This window comes from Acromyrmex echinatior, chromosome 12 (genome assembly GCF_024713525.1).
Source record: "Acromyrmex echinatior isolate Ae372 chromosome 12, ASM2471352v2, whole genome shotgun sequence".
Lineage (NCBI taxonomy): Eukaryota > Metazoa > Arthropoda > Insecta > Hymenoptera > Formicidae > Acromyrmex > Acromyrmex echinatior.
In genome coordinates, this window is record NC_141863.1 from 12,154,211 (window position 1) to 12,179,404 (window position 25,194).

Sequence of the window (25,194 nt, forward strand, 5' to 3'; positions counted from 1 at the left end):
TTGCTTCGTTTTGAAGAAGATCGTTCGTACAAGATGCAATGCGTATATTGCTGCAAGAGGCTAACATTTTGAACAATATCTACATTAAACACTTATTGACAATGTGAATAAATAAGTGTGAATGAATAATAAATAAGTACAAAAATGAAAACTATATTTTGTTTTTTTTTGCGATTTTCTTCAAAACAAAAACGAGAATGTCTTCTCTAAAAGGCTTTTTTCTTAGGTTATTATCGATCTCCTATATGCTCCTGGAATTTGGTCATTTAAATTCGGGACACACTGTATAGAGGACCACTTATGAGTAACGCAATAATGTACAAAGCATGGGATGATCATACATTCGAGATCCCTCTTTCCCTTAATGAAAATAATATTTAAAAATTTGAAAATTCTAACGAGAAAAATATAAAGTCAGTTTCACGAAAATTAAATACTAATATTTATGCAACTTATTATTATAATATTGTCCTACTTATAAAATATTTTTTAAAAAGATTTCTCTAGTGATAAATTAACGTTATCTATTGGAGAAATGAATTGCCGACAATGTTCATATAGTTGGCTTTTATTTGTTCTGTGTGTGTGTGTGTGTGTGTGTGTGTGTGTGTGTGTAATCTGCACGTTTTAATTAAAATATAAATAATAAATACATATACATCTACATATATCTTCCCTTATTATTAATTAATTCAACAATAATAGGCTCATTTCATCTATTTAAAAAATATGTGTCAAGTAGAAAAATATCTTTGTCATCTGGAAACAATATATACGCACTTGATGGTACATTTTAAAGCGCAGAGAAAGAAAAATGTATCAATCAGAATATCAAATTAATCTCGTGTGCTTTCAAAAGTCATGAAATGCGATGACAAAATAATTCATAATTTTGAAAAAAATTGTCACATGTTGAAACGTAATTCATCATACATCTATGTCACCGTTAATTAAAATACATCATAAATTTTATGAAAAAGGATTTTGGCAGCAACTTCATGTATGTGACATGATTATTTTTTTCTTTTGCATAGACATAAAAAAGATAAATCCAGCATACTATTATATGTTTTATTGAATCAAAAATAATAGAAAAAGAAGAAAAAAGAAAAAATTTACATTCTTATCCTTACTTTTTCTCAAATTATTTGAATAATTTATTAATAAATTACTTTTTATCAAATTATTTGATTAATTTATTAATAAATTATTAATTATTTAATAACGTTTATTATCACGGCTTTCTCATATTTCCCATGAGGAAATTGTGAAAAACTTAAAAATATAAATAAAAATAAATTAATTAATTTATAAATATAAAACAAAAAAAATTTATTTTATATGAACGTATTTCTATTACAGTTGACCATTATCCAAATATCCTTTGTCGAAATATTCTACCCAAATATTCGGATATAGAATCTGAATAATATCATTATCTGACTAAACAGATATCCGCGAATATCGAATAGTGATATTATCCAGATTCTAAATCCGATTTGGATAGAATATTTTGTGGTCAATCTTAATTAAAATATTCCATGGATATACCAAAAAACGAGATCCGAATAAACGAGTACTCTAGTTTTTAAACATATTATTATTATTGAGTAAATAAGAAAAGAAAATAGCCTAGTTTTTTTCCCTCTTTCGTTGAAATATACAAATTACGTACAAGTGTCCTATATATCCGATAAATTTTGATAAGGCGCTCAGTATAGATGGAACGGATTAAACTCAAAAAGTTCTCTACTTTGCAATTTTCGCAATAGTTAACAAGATATTAATTATTAAAAATTTAAATCTTTTGACTTTGTATTTGCTTTATGTATTTGTATTTTTATAATATGATGCTTGATTGTAGCATCGAATTATTAAAAATTACTTGTCAATTTAATTCGTAATTACTAGAATAATTGTGTTTATAGTCTGGAAAAACAATTCGGCGCGCGCGCAGTTCGAAAAGTACAATATGGCTACAATATGATATATATGCAAGTACATATATAGTATATATTGTATTAATAATTCAAATTTGAATTATTTAAAGCAATGAAGATCCAGCTTCGACGCAATAGATATTTTAAATTTCTAATATTGATAGTGTTCTTACATACCATATGCAGTCTAAAATAAAGATTCTTAATATTTATATTACGTCATCTAAAAGAAAGACGTCATTTCCTTACATGTAGCGATTATTGCGAAAAATATTATTATACTAAGGCCTCAGGTCTTAGAACGTTCGTACGAAATACAAGAGATCCGAGTTGAAGTCCCGGCCGAGATAATATTTTTCGCAATAAATTTTTATTGCGAACAGTTTTTCAACATATTAACATCTTTATATGATGTTTGATTGTAGCATCAAATTATTAAAAATTGCTTGTCAATTTAATTCGCGATTACTGGAGTAGTTTTAATTGCGTTTATAATCCGAAAAAACAATTCAACGGTTTGAAAAGACTACAATATGATATATATGCAAGTACATATATAAAATATATTATAATTCAAGTTTGAATTATTTAAAGCAATGAAAATCCAGCTTCGACTGTAATAGGCATTTTAAATTCTAGTATCGTGTTCTCACATATGCGATCTAAAATAAAGATTCTTAATATTCTTTATTTATTGCTTTACTAAAAATTGCTGAATATTGGTTTTCAATAATTTTTTACTTAAATATTATCAACTTTACAGAAAATGTTAAAGTTCTGAGAATTTTTTCAGAATTTTTTAATACCATATTTTTTCATATTGGAAAAATCAGAAGATGCAGTACTAAAAAGTCGGTAAAAAATTCTGAAAAAATTTTTGGAGTTCCATGAGAAGAAAATAAACAATTTTTGTCTCTTGCTATTTTTCTGTAAAGTTGTTAATATTTGAATAAAAAATTATTGAACCCCAATATTTAATAATTAATATCTTGTTAACTATTGCGAAAATTGCAAAATAGTAGAGGACTTTTCGACTCAGTTTAACTGCTGTATCTACATACAAGCGCTTTGTCAAAACTTATTGGACACCCTGTATATTAATGAATGTGTATGTAATGCCCATCCATAGAATGGAAGTGATAAGTTACTTATACATATAACGTTACTTATACATATAACTTTCCTTATTGTTACTCTGTTAATAATGATTTGGTAATGACAAATTTTTTTTTGTAAATGGAAATGAGGGAGTCCGCCACAATGACCTTGACATATGTTTTCAAGGTCATCGTGATCCCGAATGACCACCAACAAGTTTTACCTTGTTATTCGTTAAAAAGTTATTAAGAAGAAAAGATTGAAAAATAACATCTCTTTTCTACTATTATAGAATAACAATTCTTTGCTTTGAAATAAATGTTCTACTCTTCTTTGAAAATAAAATTTTCTTTGAAAACATTATTTTCACAATTTTTGTTTTTAAAACAGAAAATTTATGATTCTATAACGATCTTTCATTTGAAGCGAAATCCATCTCATCTCCCCCTGCCTAAGAGCGGACGATTTTCTACACAAAGCGAGATCCACCCCACCTTTTCCCTGCCTAAGTGCGCACGACTTTTTACACGAAGTAAGGTTTTTGCATGAGAATGTTCGACTTTCTATCTTATATTTATATATATATATTAGGTGTTGGAATTAATTCGTAGCGTTTTACAAGTGATGGGAAGTACTTTCATTAATGTATTTTTTAATGCTCATGTGAAATAAATAACATTCTTTCATTAAAAAACGCTACGAATTAATTCCAACACCTAATACATGGACTGAAAAGTTCCGGGATTTTTCAATAGGTGGTGCCACTAGAAAATGAACACGATTCATTTCAAGAGATTCATCTGTCACTAGTTTATGTATGAAGTTTCATGACATTTCGTTCATTCGTTTACAAGCTACAGTCGTTTAAGTGGCATTACTTTCACCTTCGTAAAAAAAATGGAAAAACAGGAATATCGCATCTTGATCAAACATTGGTTTTTGATGGGAAAAACTTCTGAACAATCATTGAAATGGTTGCAGAAATGTTATCCCCCATCTGCTCCTTCGAGAACAACAGTTTATCGGTGGTTTAGTGAATTTAAAATGGGTCGTACAAGCACCGAAGACGCACCTCGCTCTGGAAGGCCAAAAGAGGCTACGAATGCGGAAATCGCAAAGCAAGTGCATCGAATCGTTTTGAGTGATCGTAAAGTGAAGTTGCGCGAGTTAATTGAGGCCGTGGGCATCTCAAAAGAACGGGCGGGATACATTTTGCACGATGTTTTGGAGATGAAAAAGCTATCAGCATGATGGGTGCCGCGTTTGCTGACCATCGATCAAAAACAGCAGCGCGTTGATGATTCAACGATCGGTTTGGCATTGTTGCAGCGTAATCGAGGACTTTTTTCGACATTTTGTGATGATGGATGAAACGTGGGTCCATTACCATATGCCTGAGTCCAATAGGCAGTCTGCAGAGTGGCTGAAAAGCCACGAAAGCCGACCAAAGCGGCCAAAAGACCAACGCTCGGCCGGGAAGGTTATGGTCTCCGTTTTTTGGGATGCGCATGGCATAATCTTCATCGATTACCTGCAGAAGGGAAGAACAATTACGGGAGAGTATTATGCAGCGTTATTGGATAAACTGAACGACGAAATAAAGAAAAAAAACGGCCCCATATGGCGAAGAAAAAAGTTCTGTACCATCATGATAACGCACCGTCACACACGTTCTTGAAAGCGATGGTCAAATTGGACCAATTACGATTCGAATTGGTTGCTCACCCACCGTATTCTCCAGACTTGGCCCCCAGCAACTATTATCTGTTCCCAAACCTCAAGCGGTGGCTCCAGGGAAAGAGATTCACATCGAATGAGGAAGTCATCGCGGAAACCGAGGCGTATTTCGAAGGCTTGGACGTTTCGTATTACAGAAAGGGCATCGAAATGTTGGAAAATCGCTATACCAAGTATATCGCCCTCGAAGGCAACTATGTTGAGGAATAAATATAACTTTGCACAAAAAACGCTTGTTTTCATTAAAAATCCCGGGACTTTTCAGTCCATGTAGTATACAATAATAGAGATATACCTAAGCTGTAGATACATTCTCTGTGTTCAGTTCAGTAAAATTTTTCATTGAACGAACATGTTGAATAAAGTATTTTTGTGTGAATTCACGAATCCATGTGGAACAGTACATTTATATAGGGTGATTCCTTTCAATCGGACTTCGACATTTATAGAAAATTTAATTCTGAATCAAAAGTTTTCTATAAATATGGGTTGAAAAATGCTTGCTTAAAAAGTTATCGCCTAAAAATCTCTGAAATCACGATTACATATCACGGTATACATTTTTATAAATATCAGAGAATGTATGCGTTTTTTAACAAAAAGTACCGAAACAAAAGTTGTATAAAATTAAATTATCTTTCAAATGAGGTCAAAATGATTGCAGCGCGTTCTAGATTTCGAAATTAGTTTCAAATATATAAAAAAGTGTTTTTTTTATCGACGAAGCTTTTTTAAAGGTATTTTTCATATTTATGCTTCATGTTTATGCTTTTTTTTAAAGATATTCTTCATATTTATGAGTAACAGTATAGAAGTATAGAAGTTAAAAAGAAAATTAATTTCTTGGAAAAAATCAAAGTCAAAAAAGCTCTTTGTTTACTTCTCTGTAATTTCCGTTTCGGTACTTTTTATTGAAAAACGCATACATTCTCTAATAATCATAAAAATGTATAAAAAAATCATGATTTCAGATGTTTTTGGGCGATAACTTTTTAAGGAAGCATTTTTCGACCTACATATTTATAGAAAATTGTTTGTTTAAAATTAAATTTCCTATAAATTCTCAAATTCCGATTGAAATGTTCAGGGTCATCTTGAAAAGTTGTGCGCTACTATATAAAAATAAAAATTATAAGAGATAATGTTTTCAAAGAAAATTTTTGCTCTTTTAAGAGGATTCTAAAGTGAAGCCCGAACTTCGACGAGATTACCAAAGGTTTTTTAGCACCGCTATTTTACAGCACACTGATATATCTTTATATATTACCACATCAATATCTCATGCAATCTATGATACATGCAGTCGCACGTTCGTGTCAATTTTCGTATAACAAATTCGCAATAAAGCGTCTAAATCTAAGAACTCAACGTTATTTGTTCATGCAAACTACATGTCTATGGATTACTATTTCGTAAATATGGTTGCAAAACTTTCGTATCAAGCAAATGTTGTCACGATTTGACAGCTTGAGATACCATGTTATACTAAGAAATGGTAAAAATATATTAATTTTGAAATTTTTGATCGTTCTTGACATAAGTTCTATCTCACAGATACGCATTAATGCACACTTTAATCTTGAAAAAAAACTTTCGAATCTGTAAAAGAAGAAAAAAAATTTGTTATACAAAAAATATATAATTTAGTCGATAATACTGATGACTTTATGAGAAAATTTTCTCTTAAAGCTGAAAATTTATGTTACAGTAGATGATTTTTGTTCTATATAATAGAAAAGAGTTATTATTTTTTAAAACATTTTTGTCTTAATAACTTTTTAACGAATAATAAACGACGCCTAAAACTTGTTGAAAATCTCTCGGGGTCACGCCCTTGATAACATATATTAAAGTCAAGATCATGGGTGGGCTCCTCTTATCACCATATTTATCCTTTTTATAACTATCAGGACCTAACACACACACACACACACACACACACACACGCACGCACGCACGCACGCACGCATGCACGGACGCACACATCAGGATTGGAAAATCATTCGATAGGTACTTATAACAAATCAGAAATACACACGTTATTGAAAAAACAAACTCGGCATTTGTAACGAATTACTTTTTAATTAGAGAAAAGCCCCCTATTATGAGATAGGCGCCTAATATGAGATAGCGGCGTTTCCGCTAAACTAATAACGCCATGTTGGTTGTCCACCATGAATTTATTGTTCTTGGATTGAAAACTGTTTAGTGTGGAAAATTCATTATTAGATCATGCCTGTAGTTATTGCAAAAAAAGATTTTAGAATTTGGATGCCTTCAAGTTTCTTTGAGATGAACTTTTAAATCTTGTTTATTATTTAATAAGTAGATATTTGGCAATAAATCCTTCATGTGGTGATAGAGTAAGATCGTACTAATAGAAAAATACGTGATACGTTGAATTGCTTAATTATAGAAGTTAGATGATCGTAAAACCGTAAGGCATGGAAATCATAATATGAGATATCCAGAGTATTTCTAATATGAAATAACCTTTGCTTCTATGTCATAGTGAAAATCGTTGCTAAAGTATAATTAAAGTATTATTGTACAATAATAAAAAGGACAATCCGAATAAACATCGAGTGCTTGTTTCTGCTTGGTTTCAACTACCTGAAGACGAGTCAGCTAGGTACAACGCACCGCATACTCATTTTGTACTGGTTGTGTTTATTTGTATTTTAGAAACATTAAATAAAGTTTTTTTTAATTGCAATACTGATGTACTTTGCATTTTATTATCGATTTCTCGGAATATTTCATATTAGGAGCACAATTTTTTGACTTTGCGATTTGCTCACTTTTTACATTTTTTTAATTTATAAAAAAAATGAAATTTGAATTAAATTTTAAATACATTATCTTAAAGCTTACTAAATTCCCTTCAAAAAATGACCTATTATTTTTTTAAATTCTACCTATAAATTTCTAGCATTTACTCAAAATGAATTCAGTATCTCATAATAGGGGCTTTCCTCTATTTGTAAGGAAGCAAATTAAATTACCCATTATTCGTTACAAATTATGTTTTTCAATAAAAATGCATAATGATGCAAATCATTATCTTTCAAATTGACTTTCCCAAGCTTAGCATTGCACGATTTCAGCATATATATATTAGATGTAGTAAAAAGAAATCCATTATTTTTCCAATAGATGGCTTTAGTAATCTGTATCACGTGTAGACGAGATACAGATTACTAAAGCCATCTATTGGAAAAATAATGGATTTCTTTTTATTATACCTTATATATATATATATATATATATATAATATATATATATATAATATATATATATATATATATATAATATATATATATATATATATATAAAATATACAAAATATATATATATATATTAGGAGTACAAATTAGTTCGGTTCATTTTTTTGTGTTCAAAAATGCATTTATTTCAAAACAAAATGAATGAACAGATTAATTAAAGTATTGTCCATCGCTGGCTACTATTTTTCCCCATCTCTCAGGCAATTTTCGAATTTCATCTCGAAAAAATGACTCGTCTTTGGAGGCGATCCAATTTTGGAGCCAATTTTCGATTTCTGCAAAAGAAGTGAACCGATGACTTGCCAAATCGTGCTGCATCCTTCGGAACAAACAGTAATCAGAAGCAATGTCCGGAGAATACGGCGGGTGCGGTAAAATATCTCATTTGAGCGTTTCCAAATATTTTTTTACGACTTTAGCGACATGAGGCCGAGCGTTGTCATGAAGAAAAATAACTTTATCATGTCTTTGCTCGTATTCCAGCCGTTTTTCTCGCAATGCAAAAACGAATCAATTGTAGCCGATACCGATCGCCCGTAATGGAATCGCCTCCAAGGAAGGTTTCAGCAGCTCATAGTAAACAACACCCTTTTGGTCCCACCAGATACACAACGTACGTGGCCAACAGGGTGACACGAATCCAGCAGCAGCTTCCAGAGGCTCAATGGCGTCACGTCCCGGGCAAGGACAACCCTGCCGACTGCGCCTCCCGGGGACTGACACCAAGTGAGCTCCTCAGCCATTCCTTATGGTGGACGGGCCCCGCCTGGTTGAGCGGGAAGTCGTCGCTATGGCCAAGCGTCAACCTCGAGCCCATCAAGGACGTACCAGAGCGGCGGACCGCAACACTCGCAGCAGTCGTCAGGAGCAACCTCGAGCCGGAAGAACTGCTCAGATACAGAGCATGATCTTCGAACCATGAATGTTCGGCTTTGGTGTTGATGTTGAGGTCGAAAGCAACGATTGACCGGGCTTAGTATTTTTCCTTCTTGGGGTTGTCGTAGAATATCCACTTCTCATCTCCAGTCACAATCCGATGCAAAAAACCTTTTCTTTGTTGTCTTTGAATCAGCTGTTCGCAAGTGAAAAATCGCCTTTCAACGTCTCTCGGTTTCAGTTCATAAGGCACCCAATTTCCTTGTTTTTCAATTATTCCCATGGCTCTCAATCGTGCAGAAACGGCTTGTTGAGTTACTCTCAATGATTCTGCAAGCTCCTCTTGCGTTTGACTTTGATCTTCTTCGAGTAATGCCTCTAATTCTTTGTCTTCGAAGTTTTTTGGCTGTCCAGGGCGAGGCTTGTCTTCAACGCTGAAATCTCCATCCTTGAAATGTCGAAACCATTCCCTACATGATTTATCAGTTGGAGCAGTGTCACCATAAACTTCGACAAGCATTCGATGGGCTTCAGCTACACTTTTCTTCCAATTAAAGCAAAAAATTAGAACCTCCCGCAAATGCTGCTTGATTAATACAAAATTCGACATTTCAAACACAGTAAAAGTCAAGGTTTTTGTATGAAACTCAAAGCGATATAAACTGAATATTATTAGCAGATGTCTAACCTCTCTGAAAAAATCAGTTGTCACTATGAACCACAACAGCCGGAGCCAGCTTTTGGAAAATTAACCGAACTAATTTGTACTCCCAATATATATATTAATAACATATATATATATATATATATATATATATATATATAATATATAATATATATAATTAGTTATCATTATAGTCATAAAAATTACGTCATTATCAAATTGTTATTATAAAAAGTAACAGAATAAAGATGAAATTACACAATGCTCGATTTCTTGAATGACACGCATGCATATGTAGATATGTCTGCTCTGATGTATGCTAGAATTCGTTGATGTATTGAGTATTATATACTCATATACATGATTTTTTATATTTATTATGGATTACTCAATACTTATTTCCTTGCATATACCAATCAAAAGAAACAATTGCTAATTTCATAGTTATTTGTCAAGCATCAGACTGTAAAGCAACTATAGGAACATGCACATTTATGCACGCATGCATCTATACTTATCATTCAAGAAATTGAGAATCGTGTGATTCCATTATAATTGTTCCATTCCTTGGTAATATGATGGAAGTATTATAATATTATTCCCAACAATAAGAAATAGAAGTAATGGCCGTAACGGTCGAAACTAGGTCTTTAATATAATTAAATCTGAATAATTCAATCTGAATAATTCAATATACTATATATGTACTTGCATATATATCATATTTAGTCATTCAAACGCGCTGAATTGGTTTTTCGGATTTAAAACGCAATCAAACTACTGTAGTAATATTACAAATTAAATTGATAAGCAATTTTAATAATTTAATGCTCAATCAGATATTCTATTAAAAAAATGTTAATAAAAACTATAAATAAATTTATTGAGAAAAATATTATCTCGGCCGGGAATCGAACTTGGATCTCTTGCATTCCGTACAAGAATTCTAAGCTTATAAAACTACCGAGGCAAGGTAGTCTTAAAATATAAAATATATAGTTTAATCATCTTTTTAATAAGATGCTCAATTGAACATCAAATTATTAAAATTATTTGTAAATTTAATTTATAATACTACTACAGCAGGTTAATTGTATTTATAAGTTAGCAAAAAACCAATTCAGCACGTAGTTATAGAATGACTGCAAATATGGTATATATGCAAGTATACATATATATTATATATGTGTATATATATTTTATATATATATATATATATATATATATATATATATAATATATACACAGGGTGTCATGAATATACGGTCCCACTCGTCCCGAGCAGGTAGAGTGGACTAAATTGAGTAAAAAAGTCCTCTATCATTTTGTAATGCTCGCAATAATTAACGAGATATTAACGTTTAAAGATAGCCGAATACGCGCGTTCACTCGACTTACTATTGTCGAAGGTACGGCCCACCGAGCGCGCAGGAGCGGGAATGGCCTAGCAGGCGCGCCATGCCCTTTGAGCTTAGATGCTCGCGAAGCACGGGAAGCCCCGCTCTTCGCGGCCCGCGCGCTCGGTGGGCCGTACCTTCGACAATAGTAAGTCGAGTGAACGCGCGTATTCGGCTATCTTTAAACGTTAATATCTCGTTAATTATTGCGAGCATTACAAAATGGTACAGGACTTTTCTACTCAATTTAATCCACTCTATCTGTTCGGGACGAGTGGGGCCATATATTCATGCCACTCTGTATATATATTCAGATTAAATTATTTAAGCGGTAAAGACCTAGCTTTGACCGCTACGGCTTTTATTTTTATTTCTTATTGTTGAGTTTTCAAATGTATTAGGTGTTGGAATTAATTCGTAGCGTTTTACAAGTGATGGGAAGTACTTTCATTAATGTATTTTTTAATGCTCATGTGAAATAAATAACATTCTTTCATTAAAAAACGCTACGAATTAATTCCAACAACTAATATAATTCAAATAGTAAAATTCTTATTATCAATATTACTTCCACCATGCTTGATAATGCCAATACATATAATTAAATTCATAGCTAATACCGAGCTTATCTCTATGTGTCTATGTTCTTTTTGCCTCTTAGATCTATATATGTAACATAATGCACTATGTATCATCAAGCGCGTAAAATTACAATGTTCTATCAATAAATAAAAGTATGTGCTTTTAAAAGATGTATTTGATCGTCATATATTGAAGAGATAAGGGCTAGAGGTTATTCACCGATATGATCTGATTTATCCAGCCGATGTACGAAGAGACTTTTACGTACACACCCGGTACATTTTGACGACCGCAACCGAATCCCCAAGACACCAGTCCGGCCAGCTCATAAAAACCATCATCTTGACATACCAGAGGACCTCCACCATCGCCCTGAACATCGAAAAACATAATTAATTAGTTTCACGTTTGATGAAACATTTGCAACGAAAAATTTTACACAGTGTATTATGATTATGTGTTATAATTATAACCTGACATGGCATTAAATAGAAATGATATTTTCCAAATGTATAAAGTTAGCCTTCCTTTTTTCGAAAATTACAACTTTAATAACTGTCCCAGATATTGATCTCAATTTGTTTTACAATGTTGCAAAGCGATATTACCTTATTCCGAACGATTCTCCAACAAAAAACGATTTTTTTTGCTACGCCCCTTTTTTTTAAAAATCAAATAATTTCTGCTCGCTACAGATTATTCTAGTTATTCCAAATATTGTTCCAAAAGGACAATTTTGTAAGTCGAACGGAAATTACAGAAAATGAAAAAAAAAACATTTTGCAACAAACGGACCCTCGGGCCAAAAATAAACGTATTATCTCCTTCTTGTTCCGATAAAGAATTTTATATTTTTAGTTGTTCTAGTCCTACACATAATTCTGCAGTATGAATCTCGCTACCGGTTTTTCCAAAAATCGAAAAAAAAAATTGTATTTCTTGCAACTATCATCAAGAGTAAATGTACGCTTCTTTTCGTGTTCCAATTGAGAACTTTTTGCGGTGAGTTATTTTAGTCTACAAAACATAGTTTTGTGGTATGAATCTCGTATTGCTATCGGTTCTTTCAAAAATCGAAAAAAATGTATTTTTGGCATTTTTGAATTTTCAAAAAACGAATAGTGATGCGAGATTCGTAATGCAAAATTATGTTTCGTAGGGCTAGAACTACTCAGAACAAAAAGTTCTCCATTGAAACACGACGTAGGGCTAGAACTACTCAGAACAAAAATTCTCAATTGGAACATGAAAGAAAGCGTATTTACTCTTGATGGTACTCGCAAATACATTTTTTCGATTTTTGAAAAAACCGATAGCGATTCAAGATTTATACTGTAGAACTATTTCGTAGGTTAGAACAACTAAACATATAAAATTCTGCATTTGAACAAAAAGGAAATGTTTACTTTTGATTCGAGGGTCCGTTTGTCGAAAAATGTTTCTTTTTTGTTCCGCGATTCTATTCAATATACGGAATTGTTCTTTTGGAACAATGTTTGGAAAAACTAGAACAATCAATAGCGGTAATGAATTGTTTAACTTTCAAAACAGGGGGGGGGGGCTATCAAGAAGAATTAATTTTTTCATTTTATTGGAGAACGTTCGCAATAAGATAATCGTCTTGGAATAATAAAACAAATTGAGAACAATCTGGAACAGTTATCAAAATGTAATAATAAATATATAAATAATTTTCAAAAAAAGGAGGGCTAATTTCATTCATATTTTCCTCAATATCACAGAAAAGTGATACCTGACACGCGTCATTTCCCTGTTCGCCACCGGCGCAGAAACTACTTGCTGGTAAAATAAAGATCTTCTCGGTCACGGCGTTCACTTTCCTTATGCATTCGGCATCGCTGACGATCGGTATTTCCGCTTCACGTACTCGAAGAGGTATAGGACCGGCTGTAAAATATTGCCGCATGTTGTTGCGTAAGCAATAATAATTTACACACCACGATGTTTATTCTTTAAAGAAAAAAATACGCAATATCAAATGATATATGAAGAACTTACCTTCTCCCATGTATCCATAACCAGTAACTGTACATCTTTTTCCAGCTGTGTGACTAACACCCCGCGCGGGCAAACAAACTAGACAAACTCCGTCTTTCAGTTCTGCTTGACCATGAAGCTTTAGTAAAGCGATATCATTATCGAGCGTCTGGCTATTGTGATTGTGGTGGATATATGTCGTTGCGACACGTAAGGTTTGAGCACCGGGGCTTCCGTATTTACGAGTGAGATCATGATCACCCACCCTTACATAGATTGCGTCGCCGGTCCTTACGATGCTGGAAACGAGTGCTTTTTCCTACTTTTTCAGTTTTCAGATTTATTCCGCGCGTATGCGGAAGACAAATGACATTTACTTACTTTGTGACACAATGCGCCGCAGTAAGAACCCATTGCGTTCCTATCAGCGCGCCTCCACACAGATATTGATTGAGAGAGTTTATCAATGCGACCTGCCAACACCATTCGTTGGCATCTGCATCTTCACCACCTACAACGCGCGCGATTCTTTCGGAATTTCGTGCCTGGATTGGACCGCGTGAGGTCCCCTTTACGCCACAAACATATTTACTGTATACCGGACTTCTAGTAGTAGTGGTAATCGTCGTCGTTTCATCTAGAAAATTAACGATCTTTTAACATACACAGATACACATTTAACCGACTTTAACTTAAATTTGAATTAGCTTTTAACTTGAACTTACAATTAGCTAATTTTAACTTGCATTTGAATTAGTCTTTAATTTATACTTGATTTAGGCTTTGGATTGAATTTCAATTTGTTTTTAGCTTACATTTGAATTAATCGACTTTAATTCAGCTTGAATCAGCCTGTATCTTGAATTTAAATCGATTTTTAACTTGAATTTGATGAATCATTCTGTAACTTAAATTTAACCGACGATTTTCGCAATTTCCAGTAGTTTTATGATTTCACAAAGTAATGATAGATTTTTTAATTCTTAGATATTTACACAACGTGGTGAGTGGGGTGGTATAAGGTCGCGAAGTAACATGAAATGTATCGTTCCTGTTGGTTAGAATCGGCTCCGTAGAATTTTCATCGTGGAATTCTCTTATCAGAGATTTCGGTGCACAACACTGGTGTCCCTGTTTCTTGCACTTGAACAAATTCGTCAGCTCAGCATTTCCTACGCATGTATGAATAAACATGAGACACTATTCACGTGAGATGCGCATTCTTCGCGCGTACTTACTGAAACAGGTAAATGACAAGTAAGATACAATGCAGGAACCGGGACAATCCGGACGTGGGTCCGGTGGTAATGATATCGTTGTCGGCGGTCGTGGAGTAGGTCTCGGTCTTGGTTTCGGAGTCTGAAACTCGCAAGAAAATTACAAAGATTACTAAAAAAAAATTATAAATGAATAAACTGCATTTTGTTGTTTGCATATTACATTATTTTCGCGTAGAATTTTTTTCTATATTTACAAATTGATCAACTCGGATAAAAAAACTGATTGTGAATCGTAAGTTAATTACCTGTGACGAGCTTTTTGTATTATCGCAGCAGATGTAACTGGATTGACAAGTTGACGTTTTCGTTATGATTACATTCGGTCGCTCACAGAAGGCTGCCATAAGAGTTAATAGGCAAAAACCAGGGCACGTTGGTAGCTTTAGTTGAGGAGCTTTCGTGGAGGGCTGAATTGTTGTTGCCGTTTCCTTCCAAAAGAAATGATATACTTACTTATACTGCTGTGAACAACTTTAGGCTACTCTCTAAATTTCACTAAGAGTGGCCATATTTTCACTCTTTTTTCAAGACTGGCTCAATTTTCAGTTCGAATGAAATTTCACTCTACGAAATTTAGAAAGTAATCTTAGCAAATATAATACCGCTTAATGATCTCCTAAATAGCTTTGAGATAATCTTTTCAGAGTAAATTAACGCATTCATGAATGACAATATAGCTTTCGTTAAAGTACTATCAAATGTTAAATCTCATTACCGCTTTTTGTGGTTCACTGATACAGCAAACCGTCAATACGGAATCATCGGGAGGACAATCTGCATATGCGTCAACATTCTCGCAGAAAAGAGCGGATAAACCACTCATGCATCTTCCTTTACATGGCTTGAATGGTACTGGCTTAGGTCTTGTTGTTGTCGCTGCTGTCGATGGCTGTCTAGTAGCAGTTAACGTTGTTATCATCGTCGTCATTGTCGTCGCAGTTGCAGAAACGCTCGTCGATAATGATGTGTTTGGTCGCATTGTCGTCAACAAGGATGAGGTCTTGCTGTCACTTGCGCTGTTCTTCTCGTCGATACGAGAAGAGTTCAGGCGATCGATTACCAACAGCTCAGGTGGTGGAGACTCTCCAAAGGCATCTCTGGATACGCAGCACTTGTAGCCAGGCTTGCATAGAGTGTCTATTACCAGCACGGCATCACAATAATCGGCGATTCTTTCGGCCATGCAAATGCCCAAACAAGCTTTAACTAAAAATCATATAATCGTTTCAATTCGCTAATAGTATACAATGTAGACCAAGAGGCCACTATAGTGATTTTGTTACTCATAGCGACAAGTATGGGAAGTGTGGATAATCTTTTATTTCATGTAAAACATAAAAACTATATACATATTTAAACTCGATCGCGGTCGCTTGAAGAAGAAGTGGGCTTTCCAAAATGTTGCAAATTTTTATTGAAAGCGCCAAGGTTGAATGTTGTAATCGATAGTTCTCATCACTTCCCATACTTGTTACTATGGGTAACAAAATCACTACAGTGGTTTCTTGGTCTAATGTACTTCTTTGCTGATTTTCTGAAAATGCTAATCTTAATGATACCAGAATATTTTCTGTAAATATAAATAATAGGATAAACAACTATTTATACTTTTTATTTAGACAGTCATTATATAAAGTTATATATCATAAGTTTTTCTTTAATTATTGACTTTAATTCCTATAATTACTGAGTTTAAATGTTGTATTATATAATAAATTAATTTATAGAGTTTTTCGAACATTTCAATTGATAAAGGAGGATGTTAAAAAAAGTATCGGTTTTGATTCCTAAGGTAAATCTGAACAGACCTTGGAAAATCATTGTTTGGGTCTTTAGAAAACAGGAAATAACAATTGTTTTTCCGGGAAATAGTGAGAAGATTGTTAAGATAGGTTAAATATAGTAAAAAATGACATTATCAGGAGACGCGGTTTCCATCAAGTATATTTTTAAAACAATAAGATAGGAAACAAGACCGTTTATATTAAATAACATTACAATCCGAAGCGCCACTACGGTCTAAGAATTAAGATGTTGAACTAATATATATATTATTCAAACGAATGAATTAATTTCAGAAATAATAATTACGTGTCGATATGGTTGTCGACATTAACGCAATTAATCTGAAATGTAATAATAAAGGCTCAGGACGCTCGCACGGAATGCAAGAGATCCGGGTTCGACTCCCGGCCGAGGCAATATTTTTTCGCAATAAGTTTATTACAGTTTTTTAAGATTAATTTGGGAATTTTGAGGGGATTATTACATTTCAGATTAATTGCGTTAATGTCGACAACCATATCGACACATAATTATTATTTCTGAAATTAATTCATTCGTTTGAATAATATATATATTAGTTCAACATCTTAATTCTTAGACCGTAGTGGCGCTTCGGATTGTAATGTTATATTTTTAAAATTTATTACGTTAAAAACATCTTTTTTATATTATTATGAAGGGATAATATTATACCATGTCATGGAAAATATTGTACAGCGCGCATCCTTTACAGGAAGGAGAACGCCTAAAAATTAACGAAATTAAAAATTACCTCGGCAGCCTAAAGGCTTAGGACGGAATGTAAGAGATCCGAGTTCAACTCCCGACTGTGATAATATTTTTCGCAATAAATTTATTTAGAGTTTTTCAGCAACATCTTTTTTAACATCTTTCTAATATGATGCCTGATTGAGCATTGAATTATTAAAAATTGCTTGTCAATTTAATTTAATTTATGATATTATTACAGTAATTTAATTGCGTTTATTATTAGTCTGGAAAACTAATTCGACGCGCAGTTCAAATGACAACAAATATGATATATAAGCATGTATACGCACCGGTAAGAATGGTGTTCTCTCTGGCATTCGGTGCGCGGCATTACATTATATTATATTTTTTTTATTTATTTTATTAAATGTTTTTATATTTAACTGTAAATTTAATTTTACAATCTTGCGATAAAATATGAATTTCATTTGCACACTGCAAATTTAGAAATGCATGCAAAGCTATTACAATGAGTCTCAAAATTACACATAATATTGTAATTATGCATAAAAATTTTTTACAATATTAAAAATTTTTATGCACAATTACAACATTTTGTGCATAATAAAAGTATTATTATAAATATTGGCGAGCGAGAAATACCATCTCACTCGTACTATTATAGTAATAAATGTGTGAGACAGCGAAAGGACACCGCGAGCCAGCATCACATCCAATTACGCTTTCTTTCTCAATCGTGCATCTTGTGCTAAGGATATCGGAGCTCCTTACTATTTTCTTCCTTCGCGCTCTTCGCCTCCTCCGCGTTTTCAGTAACACGTATATGTACGCTTCGGTACGAGTGTGTAGCATCGCGCGCCGAATACCAGAGGATACCATTCCTGTACGGTGCGTGTACATATATAGTGTATGTATATACAAATATATATATATAATTCACATTGAATTATTTAAACATTAAAGATCCAGCTTCATCCGTTATAGGCATTTAATTTCTAGTTTATCGATTGTGTTCTCATATATACAATCTTAAATAAGATTCTTATTGTTGTCTTGTTTAATTAAAAATTACACAGGTCCACAAAAAAAGTATTCTGTGCTAAGGTGAAGATCCAGCTATTCTTATGTATTTTGAGTAGTAGAATACGAATCTGATATCAAAATAGGACCATTTAGAGTAAATTTTCAATCTAGAGCAAAAAAATGATTCACTTTTTTCCATTTTTGACACATTTTTTCGCTCTAGATTGAAAATTTTCTCTGAGTGGTCTTATTTTGATATCAGATTCGTATTCAGTGACTCAAAATACATAGAAATAGCTGAGTCTCCATTCCAACACAAGGTACTTTTTTTGTGGGCCTGTGTTATTATTCTCCGCTGTGCATGTGTGCATACTTAAATATATATGTATTAGTATACACGATCTCAGTATATGTATAATAGATTTAGTAACGCGCAATTTCTACAACAAAGATATTACGACAGAACATTTTAATTACTGGAGCAAAAAGAAAAAGTAATAAGCATGAAAACGATTGGAATTATTATTAGTAAATTGTTGGATCAATTATCTTATTTTGTGTATCATAATCAAATGTAGAAGGAGCGAGGTAAAGCTATCAATAATAGCAGGTTTTTAATCAACGTCATTTTTTATTATATTTAAGCTATTTTTAGCAATGTTCGACCACTTTCCGGACAAACAATTGTTATTTACTGTTTTCTGAGGATCTAAACGATAATTTTTCAAGGTTTACAAGTGTACCTTGGGGGCCAAAATCGACACTTTTTATCTTCTTTTGTAATTTTTATAAGTGAAATAAAGTGAAAATAAAAAAATGATCTGAAATGCTGGATAATTGTTCACTATAAGGAACTCAGCCCCGATGACCTTGACATATATTGTATGATTCTGAATGACCTCCAAAAGGTTTGAGTCGTCGGATGTTATTCGTTAATAAATTATTGAGTTGGAGGAAAAGTTCTGCGGATGTTTAGTAAAATTAGAAAAAAATCGGCATTTATAACAATTTATTTAATCAACAATATATTGACTATCTACAATTTGTTGCCAATACTTCGGTAGGGCCTTGATACCACTCTTGTAAAACTCTTGAGACTTGTGGGTGAAAAAAATCAACGAAGTGATTTCGAACCGTCTCCATTGAGTTGAACTGTTGACTGTCAAGACTGTTTTATAGCGAGCGAAGTAAATAATAATTAGACAGTGCAAGGCGAATATAAGTGGGTGAAGTTAGTTCCCTTTTATTCGAAGATTACAATTTGTTCTACAATGTTCCAAAGCAATATTATCTTATTCCGAACGGTTCTCCAATAAAACGAAAAAAATGTTTGTTTGCTAGTTCCTTTTTTGAAAAATCAAACAATTCTTGCTCGCTACAGATTATTCTAGTTGTTCCAAACATTGTTCCAGAAGGATAATTCTATATGTTGAACGGAAATCGCAGAAAACAAAAAAACAATTTTTTTTCCGTCCTCCCTTTTATAATATTCAAATAATTCATTGTATATAGATTGTTCTAGTTGTATAGATTGTTACAAACATTGTTCTTCAAGGACAATTTCGTAAGACAATGGAATCGCGAAAAAAAAACATTTTTCAATAAATGGACTAAAAGTATCTCGGACCAAAAATAAACGTACCATCTCTTTCTTGTTCCAATGCAGAATTTTATATTTTAGTTGTTCTAGTCCTACGAAATACAGTTCTACATTATGAAACCCATATCGCTACGGTTGTTTCAAAAATCGACAAAAAAATGTATTTTTTACAGGTACTATCAAAAGTAAATGTATGCTTTTTTTCGTGTTCCAATTGAGAACTTTTGTTCTGAGTTGTTCTAGCCTCAGGAAACATAGTTTTGCATTATAAATCTTACATCATTATTGGTTTTCTAAAAATTCAAAAATGTAAAAAATACATTTTTTTAAATATATATATTATTCAAACGAATGAATTAACTTCAGAAATAATAATTACGTGTCGATATGGTTGTCGACATTAACGCAATTAATCTGAAATGTAATAATCCCCCCAAAAATTCCCCAAATTAATCTTAAAAAACTGTAATAAACTTATTGCGAAAAAATATTGCCTCGGCCGGGAGTCGAACCCGGATCTCTTGCATTCCGTGCGAGCGTCCTGAGCCTTTAGACTACCGAGACCTTAGCAATAATTTAACATTTTTTTTAATTTTTGATAGAACCGATAGCGATACGAGATTCAAACTGCAGTTTGCTGTGTTTCGTAGGATTAGAATAATTTAGAACTAAAAGTTCTCAATAGGAATATTAAAAAAAAGCGTACGTTTACTCTTGATGATAGCAGAAAAAATACATTTTTTTTTCGAATTTTTAAAGAACCGATAAGGATACAATATTTATGCTGTAGAATTGTATTTCGTAGAGCTACAACAACTAAAAATATAAACTTTTGCATTTTTGGAACAGGAAAAAGATACGTTTACTTTTGGTCCGTTTGTTGTAAAACGTTTTGTTTTCTGCGATTTTTGTTTAACTTATAAAATTGTTCTTTTGGAACAATATTTGGAACAAGTAGAACAATCTATAGCAATAATAAATTGTTTGAGTATTATACTAGGTGGGGTGAAAAGTAACCTCCTTGGGAATGAAAAAAATTTTTTTCTTATGCAGAATCTCGCCCAAAATATGGCGTGTTCGCTCAGTACTAATCTTTGTAGCATCTGCTAGCTCGCGCACCTTCACTTTCCGGTCAGCCAACACCATTTCATGTATTTTTTTGACATTTTCCTCGGTAACCGCATCGGAGGGCCTGCCGCTGCGGACTTCATCAGTAGTGGAGTTGCGGCCACCACGAAACTCTCGAAACCAATATTTGACGGTGTAATCTGACGGAGTATTAGCCACATAATATTTATCCAACTTTTCTTTTGTTTCCTTCGCCGTTTTGCCTCTCAAAAAATAATGTTTTATGAGAGAACGAAAATCGTTTTCGCAAACACGTCAACAACAATCAGCTCTCAAAACAAAACTAAGGGCAGTATCGCACTGCCACTTGGCATGTCTGCCTAAATATGAATGGACTACAAGGCAACATAAACTTTTTTGCAGTAGTGGCGCATTCTGGCGGTCAAGGAGGTTACTTTTCACCCCATCTAGTAAAAGGGGGAGGGGGCGAATGAGAAATTATTTTTTTGTTTTCTGCGATTTCCGTTTAACATACGGAATTATTCTTGTGGAACAATGTTTGGAACAATTAGAAGAATATATAGCGAACAGAAATTGTTTGATTTTTCAAAAAAAGGGGGACTAGCAAAAAAAAATCGTTTTTTCGGAGAACGTTCGGAATAAGATAATATCGTTTTGGAATATAGAACAAATTGAAAACATCTGGAATAGTTGTCAAAATTGCAATTTTTGAAAAAAGAGATGTTAATTTCACACACTCGGCAAATATAAAGAGTGCTGCATCATTTCCCAGCCAAAGCTCTATAATCTTTTTTTCATGTTAAAGTCTGTGGTCGGGCGTTGTCATGATGGGAGACCACACACTTTCTATTCGACAATTCTGACCGCTTTTCTTACAATGCCTTGCGCAATTTGTCGAGGGCGCTTCTTCAAATCTATCGTTTGCGGAAGCTCGAAGAACAGCACTCCTTTGTAGTTCCACCAAATGCTGAGCATCTGCAGATGCAAATCATGTTTCGCTATTGTTTTTGAAGCCCCGCCTGGACTGCACCACGACTTCTGCTGCTTGATATTGTTGTAAACAACCCATTTCTCGTCTCCAATGATGACCCTTTTCAGAAATGGATCTAGAGAATTTTGTTTCAGGAGAAACTCATACATCCAAATCATGGTATTCTTTTCAGTCAGTTCATGCGGCATCCATACATCTGCTTTTTTTACCATGCTAAGCTTTTTCAATCGATCTACAACGGTTGTATGATGAATGCCGAAGATGCTCCGCAATCTCTCGAGTCATTAACTGTCGATCACTCTTCACTGCAGCCAGGAGTTGATTCTCGTCAGCAGCATTTGGCCGTCCAGAACATGGTGCATTTTGAAGATTAAATTTTCCGAAACAGAAGCGAGTAAATCATCTTTCACTTAATGGTCCGCCGATTTATGGTCTTTACAGAATTAAAACAGCAAAATATGGCAAAAATGCAATTACAAGATATAAAAGGCTAATAACAGTCACAAAAAATCTCCATTGTTTGTTTAACATAAATATAATTAAAGATAGATATGATAAACAAGAACTATAGAAAGTAAAAAAGTTAAAATGCTACAAAGTACAATTACATGTTTTGAGACCTTATATTTAGGCTCTCTTCAGATGTATAAAAAATTTCCCGGCGCAGTAAAAAACATTATTCAAAAATTAAGAAAGCGACCATTTAATTAGATGAGTGTTAAAACAAAGAAACAGAAAATTGCTCGTCAAGCGATTGGTTGATCGATTGCGAAAATTTCTCGTTGTTCTAGAGAGATCATAAAAAAACATAAAAACGTTATAGGTTATCAAAACTAAAAAAAAAATTTTTTTAAAACAAGCATAATACGTCTCTTTGATAAAAACTCACCTCAGAATCCGACAATTGAGAAAATTCATGTTAATATTTAAAAAAAATCGTCAAATTTTGATGTCAAAAGAGATAAAAAATTAATATCACAATTATAAGTGTGTAACGTCCAATGTATAAAATAAAGAATAAAGAAAAGCGTCTAACGTTCTCGATGAATTTAACTGTACTGCGATAAATCTTGGCAAAGTCAAACATTGTTTATTATTGGAATGTATGATTTATGAAAACCTTCTGTGTCTGTCTATAGGTTAAGACTGTAACTCTATTTTTTAATGTTAAGCATTTCTGAGACAAGGTATTTATTAAATCGGTTTTTCATCCAAGATTTAAATGTTATTCCAATCAAAATCATGATCCAATTGCGATCGATGTTTATTATTACTAATTTAAAACTGGTGTTCCATCGTATATGATTTCGATGTTCTAAAATCCGAGTTTTCAACTTCCTCCCCGTTTGCCCCACGTAAGATGCATCACAGTCAGTTTATCTTATAAACAACATTAGACTTCGAGAAAAAGTCTAAAGGATCTTTATACTTTGATAAATTTCTTTAATTTGTTACTATAATAAGAGACCTTGATATCGTTTCTATTGAATTGTTTAAATTTTTCTATTAAAATCGGTACATAAGGCACGATGAACCAAGATGGATTAATTGATTCTTTATTGTTCTCTAAGTTATTAGTTCTAGACAATTTTTAGATATCCTTGATTCTATTATTAATGGTATCAAAAATGAACTTAAGCGGAAAATCGTTTTCTATCAAAATGTTATAATAAATGTTTATAATAAGAGTAATATTTTTTGCATGAAAAACAGGATCCGACAACAAAAGAACTCTGTCCAAAATTAAAAATTATGCCTTTCTTTTGAGACGTCGGATGGTTGGAAAAAAAATTTAAAAATCTGAAAATGTGAGTTAATACCAGTTGAAAATCAAATGATTGTCTTTAATGATAATAGAAACATGTATAAAATTTAACAAATTATCCCTGACTTCCATGGTAAATTGTAGACGAGGATGGAACGAATTAACGCGCTGAGAAAAGAATCCATCTTAGACATTGAAACCGCCAAGCATAAGTCGTCGATATACCGATAATAAAAAAGTACATTATCCCCAAACAACATCAAAGTGAACCTTTCCAATCTTTACATTACCAAGGCCGCAACGGTGGGAGAATCCATGGGCGTACCAAAATTTTGTTTATAAATAATGTTGTTAAATATAAAAAAGTCGAAGCAAATCTAGAACTAACATGGATTTTCTTAATTGTGATTTTCTCAAACTATGAGGTTTTTACCAGAGAGACGTATTATGCTTGTTTTAAAAATATTTTATTTTAGTTTTGATAATCTGTAACATTTTTATGTTTCTTTATGAGCTCTTTACAACAACGAGAAATTTTTGCAATCAGTCGCTTGATGAGCAATTTTCCGTTTCTTTGTTTTAACACTCATCTAATTATGTAACGAAACAGTCGCTTTCTTAATTTTTGAATAATATGGGGCAGACGTGTAGGCAGCTGAGATTTGAAAATCACTCAGCCATGTGACAATAAGAATCACATCCGATAGAACACTTCTACTCGTAATGCCATAACGGACCATCAGTTACAAGAGGACTATGATTTCGATTGGGACAATACTGAATGAGGAGCCTCACTATAGGAAAAGATTGATTTCGGAGAAGTTGAGTCCGTGTGTCTGTCTCCCGATGATATTCATCGGACTCAACTGCAGATATGGAAGGACTTCCTAAGGCCTACCTCCCGATCATAGACAAGCTATAAAGGCTAGAATTGTTGTCACGTCTAGTCAGTCAGTGTCGTTCGTACGCAGTAATAAGTTTCTGGCGTGATTTTTTATTACTTTCCAACTTTCATTTTCATGGAATTGATTAGCGTTTTAATGTTAAATTTTTCCATTTGTAACCTTGAATAATACTAGCTAAAATTAAAAGTGACTGTGTCTGATACTGATTGGTTAAAATATCAAGAAATACCAGTCTTTGAATAATTCATAGTAATGTTGGCGATATAATTTGTGATTTGTGATCAAGGTAAGCATCCTTATTTTCAGGATTCAATTAATTATATTTTAAAATTTTTTGATAAATTAGTTTTTCATATTCCGATATTTCTATCATTTCCTTATTTTCGTTCATTTTTCTTTTTTCTTTTTCGTTCATTTTTTTTGAGTTTAAATCTGGCATTTAAAT

General features: G+C 32.9%; 1 protein-coding gene across 1 annotated transcript in view; it reads right to left on the reverse strand.

Annotated features, from left to right (window-relative positions):
• Positions 1-11,150: 11,150 nt before the first annotated feature.
• The window catches only part of mas (trypsin-like serine protease domain-containing protein masquerade), a 68,558-nt gene continuing 54,514 nt past the window's right edge, over positions 11,151-25,194 (reverse strand). Inside the window, exons 4-11 of the mRNA XM_011068023.2 lie at positions 15,575-16,065; positions 15,105-15,287; positions 14,818-14,938; positions 14,575-14,751; positions 13,961-14,216; positions 13,601-13,878; positions 13,335-13,489; positions 11,151-11,953 (exon numbers count right to left, since the gene is read on the reverse strand). Of these exons, the coding sequence (XP_011066325.1) occupies positions 11,786-11,953; positions 13,335-13,489; positions 13,601-13,878; positions 13,961-14,216; positions 14,575-14,751; positions 14,818-14,938; positions 15,105-15,287; positions 15,575-16,065 (1,829 nt within the window). The 3' untranslated portion in view covers positions 11,151-11,785. The remainder of the gene's footprint in view (positions 11,954-13,334; positions 13,490-13,600; positions 13,879-13,960; positions 14,217-14,574; positions 14,752-14,817; positions 14,939-15,104; positions 15,288-15,574; positions 16,066-25,194) is intronic.